The sequence below is a fragment of the Fulmarus glacialis genome, unplaced genomic scaffold (assembly GCF_000690835.1).
Source record: "Fulmarus glacialis isolate BGI_N327 unplaced genomic scaffold, ASM69083v1 scaffold17385, whole genome shotgun sequence".
In the NCBI taxonomy this organism is placed as follows: Eukaryota; Metazoa; Chordata; class Aves; order Procellariiformes; family Procellariidae; genus Fulmarus; species Fulmarus glacialis.
The window spans coordinates 28,696-38,590 of NW_009212660.1; the positions used below are offsets into that span (position 1 = coordinate 28,696).

Sequence of the window (9,895 nt, forward strand, 5' to 3'; positions counted from 1 at the left end):
CAGGAATGCGCATACAAGGCATGCATGATCTGACAGCCCCTGGGGATAGCAGGTGGTGTTCCTCTGCGTATTTACATAACCACCATTAGCCCTTGCAAGGGAGGACTCAAAAGCCAGAAAAGCCCTGTGCTCCAACCTGCCCCTCCTCCTTGGGCAGCGGGGGAAGAAGGGCGGCTGCTCTGCTGCCCACAACTTCTTGTCAAGACCTTTGCACACCTCTAAAGGTACTCCAGGAGTTGTTACTCACCTGGCCTGGATATTGCAGGAGCAAATAATGAGACTGGGAAGATGGTTTGGTTTTTGCACGGTTTGGTTTGATTATTGCGTGACTCCTTGAGCTTTCTGGTGGTTATTTGTTGCATGTCTGTTGTCTGTAGGTGTCATGAGAAGTTCTTGGTTGGCCAGAGGACAGAGTTTGGATATTATAGGAACCAGGATTTCATTTTGGAGCTAGACTTGTTATTGTGTTTTATACAATGTGGGTGAAGGGGATTGCCCAGTAATGCTCATTACCTGACTTTGTTTTCAGTTACTTGAAGTTTTGGCAAACTTTAACTGCAAGGACACAATTTTTCATAGTGGATATATGCCACTTACCAAATATTTTGTAAAGTATCAGTGAAATCTGTCCAAATATTTCACTTCCAAAAGGAGGTAGGTAGGAAAGGAAATTGCTAGTTATTTCTCAACAGTAAAGCAATCCCCCTATCCTCCAGCCCCATGCTTTAAAGAAGTAATTTTCTGTGATCTCTTGACCCTTTCATTGTACCTTCCCCAATTTCTGCATCCTGTGGGGTAGAGTCTCACTGGCAAAGCCGCCTCTTCCTGAAAAGCCTGGTATATCTCCCAGGTGGTTCTGTCCTCTTCCCCAGAGGCACAAAGGGACCCCGGGGAAAATGTTTTCCACCAGAGTGTAATTCTGCTCAGCATCATGAAGCAGACTTCATGAAGAGAATTAAGACTGCATGGACAATCCTAATTTTGGCATTTCCTAACCTTTGAACCCTGTAATCCTATTAAGGTAGTTCTTAACATAATTATTCAGTAATTTAACGTAATAATTCTGCTTTCTATAGTCCAGCGAAGGTTGAAGCCCCACTGTGCCAGGGTAGGGGATCATGTAAGTGGCACCACAAGCACAAAATCTGTTATAGGGGGATTGAATTTGTTTTGCTGGGTATCACAGGGATTGCAGTGTAGCTGGGGTTTAAATAGTGCTTTTGAGGGTCCCGCGGGTGCCATAGTCTGTTGCTGATCCCTGTGAGCCCTGCCTGGACCCTGCAGGAACATGGTCAGTGTCCAGAGCCATCCGTCTGGGTGCTCCTGATGCTGGCACAGGGTACGGATCACCTCCCGTTGCTGTGGCAATGTGGCTCTGGGATGCCTGCGCTTCCCAGCCAGCCTGCCGCTGTCGCACAGCTGCCTGCAGTTTGCAGGCGTAACGGCAGCAGGGAGGTGGTCCCTCAAGCTCCAGCTACGGCGAGCAAGGGAAGAACATGTCCTCTGGGAGCCTGGGCTCAGGCCCTCGCTGCCGACACAGTGGTTTAGCACTACCTGTGCTGGTGAGGCTGAGGCTGGTGGGTGCATCTGTCCACATTAATTATGTGCCGGTTCTGCTGTGATACCGTTGGCAGGATCTGGGAAGTCATTTGCTTTGGTGCTGCAGTTAGTGTTGCGCTGTTGTAATATACTCCAGAGGCCATGGTTTGATCCGCGCGTGCATCTGGGGGCTGGCAGCCCATTAACTTCGGAGCAAGCTGTCTGTACTGGTGTTTTGATACTATTGTTTAGCATGAGGGGAGAGATGCTCAGTGCTGCAGGGTCTGGGGGAGATGGCTGTGCACGTTATAGCTCTTGACTTTGGTGCCTAGGAGAAATCCATCTGTGTGCTGGCATCAGTCTGTGGATCTTTCTCAGTATTTATTGTAAAAGCGGGTGTTGCTCATTATTGCCCTGAGAGCTGTAGGTGTGGCATTGAACTGCAGTAACCACCTTTATGGGCAGCGTCGGGTCGGTCTCAGATACCAGAAGCCATCTGTCTGCGTGCTGTAGTGACGGTGTTAAGTTTGGAAAGCCATCTGTCTGGGTGTTGTAGTGCTAGAATTGGTCCCCGAAGCCGTCTGTCTGGGTGTTGTAGTGCTAGGAATGGTCCTGCAAACCGTCTGCCTGGGTGTTGTAGGGATGATGCTAGCTCAGTCTAGGAAAAATAGGGACTGACATGGACTGCGGGGAGCTCTCCGCTTGTGCTTTCAGCTTCCGATATTTCTGTACTGATTGATCTCTGGAGCATTGCTGTGGAAATGGGCAGCAGTCCAGCAGCCTTCCCCAAGGCCTGGAAAGTGAAATTGGTGTTGTGCTTGTGCTACTCTGGAGGCAGAGGGCTCTGGTCACATCCACATGTGATGTGGGCATCAGGGGCCAGAAAGGAGACGGACTGAGGAGCTGCAGAAGGCAAACTTGCTGCTCTGCTCCCCTGTGTCCGGAGGGTGGGCATTCCCTGCTGGGGAGAACGCACTGGCCATGCCCGCCTCATTTGGGGACCTTGAGGGGGCATCTTGTGTCTGGGCTTTGCAAAGGAGATCATGGCTCCACAGCTACCTACAGCACAGCTCCCCTCTCCCAAAAGCCCTTGCAAGGGAAAGACGTGTTGGGAAGGAGCCACCGGCTTCCACCAAAGGAAGCCCATGCTGAGTTTGCCGGGTGGGGACGGGCTGTTGAGCATCTCTTGCTGCCAGTGTGGGGGGACTCCTCCAGGCTACTGGGTCGGTCATGCTGCTGTGGGGGAGAGGCACGGGGAGGGGTAAGTCAAGGGGTGGGATAGTGCAAGGCACTCATTCCAGCAGTGCAGGGACGCAAAGACATGAAGAATAGAACAGCATAGCATAGCATAGCATAGCATAGCAATGGGGCTGCTGGTATAAAAAAACGCGATGTGGGGGCACACTATCCAAATAGCTCTACTGTTAGGGTGTAGTGAAGAGGGAACAGACCACGAAGCAATGGTGCCTGGAGGAAGCAGCACCGCAGGGGAGTGGTATCTGGAGGGAACAGCGCTGTAAAACATGGTACCTGGAGGAAATGGCACCATTAGAGCAGCAGAGCCTGGAGGGAAGACAGCAGCGGGGAGGAGGCAATACCTGGAGGGAGCAGCAGCACAGAACATGGCACCTGGAGGACGTGGCACCATGGGGGACCAGTACCTGTAGGCAGCAGCGCCGTGGGGGAATGCTGCTTCCCGGGAATGGCGCTGCGGGGGAACGGCACCTGTAGAGAGTAACGCTGCGGGAGAGCGGTACCTTTGGTAACCGCGCCGTGGGGGACAGTACCTGTAGGGAACAGCGCTGTAGGGGAACGATACCTGTAGGTAGTCACGCTGTAGGGGAGCGGTACCTATAGAGAACAGTGGCATGGGAGAATGGTACCTGTCAGCAGTGCCGCGGTAGGGGAATGGTGCCCATAGGTGTGAGCACTCCAGGGACTGGTACCTGGAGGGAGTGATGGTGCCGGAGAACAGCACCAGTAAGCTATGGTGGAGTAGAAGAATGGTGCCTGCTCTCAGGAGCTATGCTGCAGGAAGGGAGTCGTTGGAAAGAGCAGCACAGGGGAGGCTGTTCCCATTGCATAGATGCTGTAGGGGCAGGCAGGGAGGACAGTGCTGCTGGGATATGTTGTCATGGGAGGTCACCGCCATAAGGGATGTCTCAGGAGTGGTCTGCAGAGCCCTGAGGGCTCGCTGTGGGAGAAGGGGTGTTTCCAGGTGTCCACACCAGGGCAATAGAGGTGGTAAAGCTGCCTGCACTGGAAACACTGCGTCCTTCCCTGGCTGAAAGACAGCCATTTTGAAAGAAATACCTTGCACCCCAGCCCTCAGTTTGCAGCGTGGGGCGCTCCACCCTTCTACCCCCTGACTGAGGCTAGAAGAGGTACAGTGCTTTTGGGCTCTGAACAGGGGTAGCTGGTTGAAATTAGTGGCCGATGTTCTCCGTGCCACCAGGTAGGGAAAATGAGTCTTTCTGATCTAACGCTTCAGGAAAGCATCCTGCTTTGCCTCCAAGCTTCTCTCCCCACAGTGTCATATTCCCCATTTCTCAGTACCACTGAACCTCTCCAGTCCCTCCTAGCATGCTGAGCTTCCCTCCTCCTCCCTTCAGGCTTCTCTGCATCCTCTGCTGTGCTCTGCTCTGTCACGTCCCCACAGTCCCACTGTCTTCCCTCCCAGACCTGCTCCACTACATCCCCTCACCCGCAAGACCTGGCCTCCTGTGCTGCATCATCCCTGCTCACCCAGCGCTGCACACCACACATACGGTGCTGATGTCTGACGCGAATAGAAGACAGGGAGAACCAAACCAGACTGCAGACGTTGCAGATGGTGGCAAAAAAAAAGTGGTTGAGGCTGGCTGTCAGCCTCTGCTTGAAGCTACCTGGCTTGCAGTGGGCGAGTGAACCTCTGCACATCTACTGCAGGAGATGGAAGTGCCTGCTGAATGATGCTGCCTGCTTTTGTCTCCTGTCTAAGAGTACTCAAGTGCACTGTTGAAATCCCCCACTAAGAGCAATAATACTATTAGAGGAGCCCTTGCAAGTGGCTGCAACAGGACGTGTTCCTGCCCTGCATGGGGATATATAGAGAGAAATAATTAGCAGCGGCACCAATATGTGCCTCCTCCCGGAGGAGACAGCCTGGCACAGTCTCCTTCACAAAGAGCAGAGGTGCCCTGGATGTCAGGAGATGAGAACAGCCATGCCAGCATCGAGAACAGAGCCGCGGCTCAAGAGAGCTTCCCCTCCTCCAGCCAGAACAAGGCTCAGGGTGCATCTCTGAATGCATCTCGGTGTAAAGCCCCAACCGTGCCCCCTTTTCATCTGAAAAGTTCAAAGGGATGCGACTTTTACTACCCCGGATTCATTCCTATGCAATGTGCCCCGAGGCAGCTGACAAGAGGATGCCAGAGAAATGCAAAGCCATAGAAAGGGGGGAGCCAGAAGACTGTGAGGGCTATGAATGCCCAAACAACCATGCAACCCTCCTGGCTGTGAAGTACAGCCTTCTGGCATGGAAACAGGATGGGCCAGCCCTCCAAAAGAGCGCTACGAGAGGGAAAAGCTCAGGAAAACACGGCAGCTGCACAGACATAGCTTTTACTTTGCATGGCCAGGATGCCGTGGAGGAATGATATGGTGGAGAGGGCATGGCCATCCTCTTCATCGCCTGGGAACTTTGTCAGATTTCAGGGGTTCAGAGTCACAAAACTGCATTCCTGGGGTGAAGGAGGGATCCGAAATCCCGAATACACTTTGTAAGGTGAAGTGGGCACCTCGACCCTGAGGTGAGGTTTGGGCTCTGCCTCCTCACCACACTGCAGGGCATCCAGAATCAGCACTTTGTGGGCAAAATTTCCACCAGTGTTTACCCCCAAAGAAAGATTTCTGCTTGTCTGCGGTGGCACATCGAAGTCTCTGAACCACTGGCATGGGCTGAGAATTAGGCCGTAGGGTCGTGTTTGCTCTAAATCACAGCTATTCAGGAATTACACCCTTCCCCTTTCCTGGGCTCTTAAAGCAGAGCTGGTTGTGCTCATGGCACATAATACGCTCCTTTAGCAGCAGAGCTCCGATGCCAGCATCTCACTGCAAGCAAAGGGACAACGCTGGAAAAAGACTTTAGTGCCAGAAACAGACAATGGGAAAACCAGAATAAAAGACCCTGAACACAGCGTTCCTGCTTGATCCTGCGATTTCTAAGCTGCCATTGGCACAAGGAAATCACCATAGCTTTGTTCAGTGGAGAGGTAGCTTTTATTTCGGTCCTGCCAGTACCTTCCATAGACTCAGCAAAGCACCTTCTGCCAGAGCAAGAAACGATGGCACTCACCCACTCCCCACACTGGGACCACGCAGCATCAAGGCACTTCTGGAAGTGGAAATGGTGATGAGCCGTCCCGTTTGTCCAGTAGGAAAGTAGATGAGAGAAAGACAGCGATATTGCCTCTTGAACAGAAGAAGTGAAAGACAATGTAACACGACCTCAAACTCACCAAGCCGGTGACCACCTGGGCATCCTGTTGTCCTTCCTGAGAGGAAGACCTGGTGGATCATCTAGGACACAGGCTCCAGTCTCTGCTTTGACTTGCACAGAGTAGAGATGAAAACTGAGCTGTCTTGCCTCTGGTTTCGTATCTTGCTTTCTGTAGCTAGGAGAAAGAAATGAGACAACTTTCCACATGCTCAGGAAATAGGACAGTTGGTCTGCGGCCAGCCCTGAGAATGACCCCAAAGTCATGCACTGGCAAGCTGTATTCTCACACTGGCCTGTGTGGGCATCTTGTCCCCTGTGATGCTTGGGCTCCTGCTTTTGCACCCTGCAGCGCGAGCATGGCTGTCCCCTGCGCACGAGTTCATTTGAGTGTGCCTGTTTTTGGTGCATGAGCACGTCAGCACGCATCCAGCTGGGCTCTGTGTGTGTGTGTGTGCACATTGCCATGTTAAGCACAGCCCCTGTCCCTCCGCACACAGGGGCTCGGGGTGCCACAAGCCAGGTGGCTTCAAGCGTTGCCTCAGGTTCCCGTGTGAGTCTTGCAAGGGCCAGTGGGCTCCAGGGAGGCTAGGATAAGGCTGGAGAAACTAGTGAGAGATCAGCAGTGGTGGCCAAGCAGCCTCAAGGAGGCTGGAGCAGGCTCAGGAGAGGCCAAGGGACTCCTGAAGGCAGTGGGTACCAGAGGGATGCTGTGGGGCTTGGTGCAATGCAACGGGGAGGGCTGGCAGAGGCTGAAGGGTCCAGGAGGATCCTAAGGGTGGGTGTGGAGGCTGGGGGCTGTGCAATGATGTGACCCTCTCGTCCTTTTTCTGCTCCTCATTAGAGTCCCCTGAGCGGAGCAGGCTGTGAAGGGGGTCTGCGCTGAGGTATGTCCTTATGGCTTCTGCCAGGATATCACAGCTTACGTGTGCGCCAGGGGACGGGACACAAGAGGTGGCTCCCAGCACGGGGAGCAGCATGGGTGCCAGACCCTCTGCAGGAACCAGGGGGAAAAACTGGGGTGCCTCAGCCCCCAGAGGAGCTGAGAATCTGGGGTACAGTCACTGGAGGTTGTTTTAGGGCAAGATACGCTCACGCACTGGTTTGCTGCTAACTTTGCCCCTTCTTCCATGCCCATCTCTTTAGCTCTCACTTATGACCCTTGTCAACTGTTCCCGGCACTGTATGGAGCCTTCTCCTGCAGAGACCTTCCTCACATCCTGGGGTTGCCTGTGTGTGAAAGCTGTGCCAGGGTGACTTGGGGACTCTTGTGTCCGAGAGCCCCAAACTGGTGGCAGGAGGGACGTGCTGACGAGGACAGAGTCCCAGCACAGTGTGAATGGCTCCGGTTTGCTTCTTCCCAGGGTTGAGGAGTGCCAGCGGGTCTGTCTTTTTTTGGGAGGAGGGCATTATGCGTACCAGTGTGTATCTGGTGGGAAGGGGCATGTCCTGAGCTGGCAAAAGCCCCATATGTCTCAGGTCCCCAGAGCTCCTTAGTATCTCCCTCCATCCGTCTGCAGGGCTGTTTGTCAGCAATGCAGTGGAGTGAGCTCCTGGGTGGAGAGATGGAGAGGACTTCTGTAAACCAGAAGGGACATCTGCAAGTCAGAGCAGTCTCAAGGTCATGAGCAGCCAACCCTTTCATCCCAGCATCACCACCAGGCTTGATCTGCCAGCAGGTGCTTGTGGTAGTGGGCAGTGATGTGTCCCAGGCAGTGGCAGTGGGTATGTTGTGCCCCAAGTTGGAGCAGATGGCAAGGAATGGCTTGTGTCTGGGATGGCTCTTGGAGGAACGCTCACCTCTGCATGGAAAAGCCAAGTTTTGGCCTCTGAAGACTTGTGACAGGTACTCTTTGTGTAAACATGGCCAAGGCTCAAGAAGTAGAAGGTGGGTAGAAGGTGGCTGGTATGTGAGGACACCAGACCATGAACTGGTGTAGGTGGTGGTCAGAATTTCCCGGCTCTGCCAGGAGCAGGGAGATATTGATGTCCTCAGATACCTGGCTCTCTCAGGGGCAGGTGTTTGGTGTACAGAGAGGCTTGGGCACTCCTGGGGCAGGGACTCATGAGTATCAGATATGTCCACCCTCTCCGTGGGTAGACAGGGGTTTGCCCATGTGTGCTTCGCTGTGCTCGGGGATTTCAGGCTCCATGGGAGACGAGCCGATGTCTGAGGAATTCTGGCTGGGCTTGGGACTCCTGCTGATGGGTGCTTGGAGAGGCTTTCAGGTGGCCTGGCATGCCTGATGGTGAGCAGGGCAGGGCTGCCCAAGGATGGTGCTCAGGAAATATGGTTGTACCTCAGGGCAGTGAAGAGCCTGACTGTGTTTAGGGCAGTTCCCTGTCTCTGCACGGTGAAGCTGTCAGTGGTACCCAAAGGTGCTGGATCAAGGGAGTTCCTGGAGCCTAGCAGGGTCCAGGTGGTGCCCACAGCTGTGGGGTGATGCTGTGCAAATCCAGGCTGTGGAGTTCCTCCTGTCCAATGCTCACCTCCAAAGGGGGTGGGCTCAGTGAGCTCTGCCCCGCGCTCTGCCTCCTGTTTGTCTGCACGCACCCACTGCAGGGAAGATGCTTGTCCAGGGGGAGCTGGAGCTGTGAGCTTGGATGGGAGGCATCAGCTGCCAGGAGCCTTGGGTTCCCCTCCCAGCTCTGCCTTCGCTCCCTGGGTGGCCGTGGGTCCAGCCGTCCCCTCCCACTGCAGGAGGGTGCGGGTAGGATGGAGATGTCCAGGCTCTGCTGCTCGTCCCTGTGCTCCATCCTCATGTCCTGAGCCGGTGGTACCTGGGCATGCTTAATGATGCTCTCACTTGCTTCTCTGCAGATCTCCGGCCTCTGCCCGATGTAGCCATGACTGGGACCTGTACCCGGGAGTGCACAGAATTTGGCCATTCCGATACCTGCAAGGCCCTCCCCCCCCCAGCCGCAGGCCCAAGAACGCCCTCAAACTCTCCACTTTTGTGCCTTACCAAGACAGAGGGAGTCAAGAGCAAGTCGGGAATGGCAGCCCCAGACTCTCAGAAGAGCGCAGCACCAAAATGGCCAACCTCCGCCTGCTCCCCACGTACAGTGCCTTCTCCAATAGTAGCCATGAGCCCTGCAAGGACTCTCCCATGGAGGAAATTCCTCTCACCCAGACCTCGGACTTCCAACCAGCCACCACCCCCTCGTCCCAGACCGCCAAGAGGGAGATATACCTGTGAGGCTGGGTGTGAGGGGCAGGGAGCAGACGCGCTTCTGAGGCCAGTGTCCAGAGGAACATTTTACACTTCAATGCTTTATCGCTCCGGCGGCCGGTTCTCCAGGCAGTGGGCTCGGCGGACAGCAGGGCAGGGCAAGGCAGGGATGAGAGGAGCGCCTTTTTAACCCGTTGTTTCCTGGGGCCGGGGGTGGGTGGGAAGGATGAAAGCATCTGAAACCCGATTTCCGAGCACTTGCAGGCGCATGTCTCCGAACTGCTGCGTCGCCGGGGAGGGCTGGGCAGGCTCCTGGTACGGAGGGCACGGCTGGGGAGAAGGGCTTACGTACCAAAGGTCCACGCAGAGCTGGTGGAGTTCCTGGGGCATAGGACGAGGGGTGTCCCCGCGCACGGGCAGCGAGCTGCCTGTCTCTTTGCTGTAGACTCCTGTAAATATGAATCTTAGGAATGACATTCAAGTCCTGCCTGATCGAAACTTTTTATTGTCCTTGAAACAAAAGACGTTTAAACAAAAACAAAAAACACAAAAAAAAAAAAAAAAGAAAAAAAAAAGAAACCAGAAACAAACCACAGGGAGCAAGTTCCAGCTTTGAATGGTTTGCTGCGTGGAAGAGCCCGCGGGAGCGCAGCGTCCGGCCCACACTCATGTTCTATATTGTAAATAGAGATGTGACCAGTCCCTG

General features: G+C 54.3%; 1 protein-coding gene across 1 annotated transcript in view; it reads left to right on the top strand.

Moving 5' to 3' along the window:
- Nucleotides 1-9,216, top strand: part of LOC104076923 (protocadherin-9-like) — a gene marked incomplete at its 5' end in the record, with an annotated part of 25,161 nt that extends 15,945 nt beyond the window's left edge. The window contains 2 exon segments of the mRNA XM_009577953.1: nucleotides 8,838-8,915; nucleotides 8,918-9,216. Coding sequence (XP_009576248.1) covers nucleotides 8,838-8,915; nucleotides 8,918-9,216 — 377 coding nt within the window.
- Nucleotides 9,217-9,895: the final 679 nt, after the last annotated feature.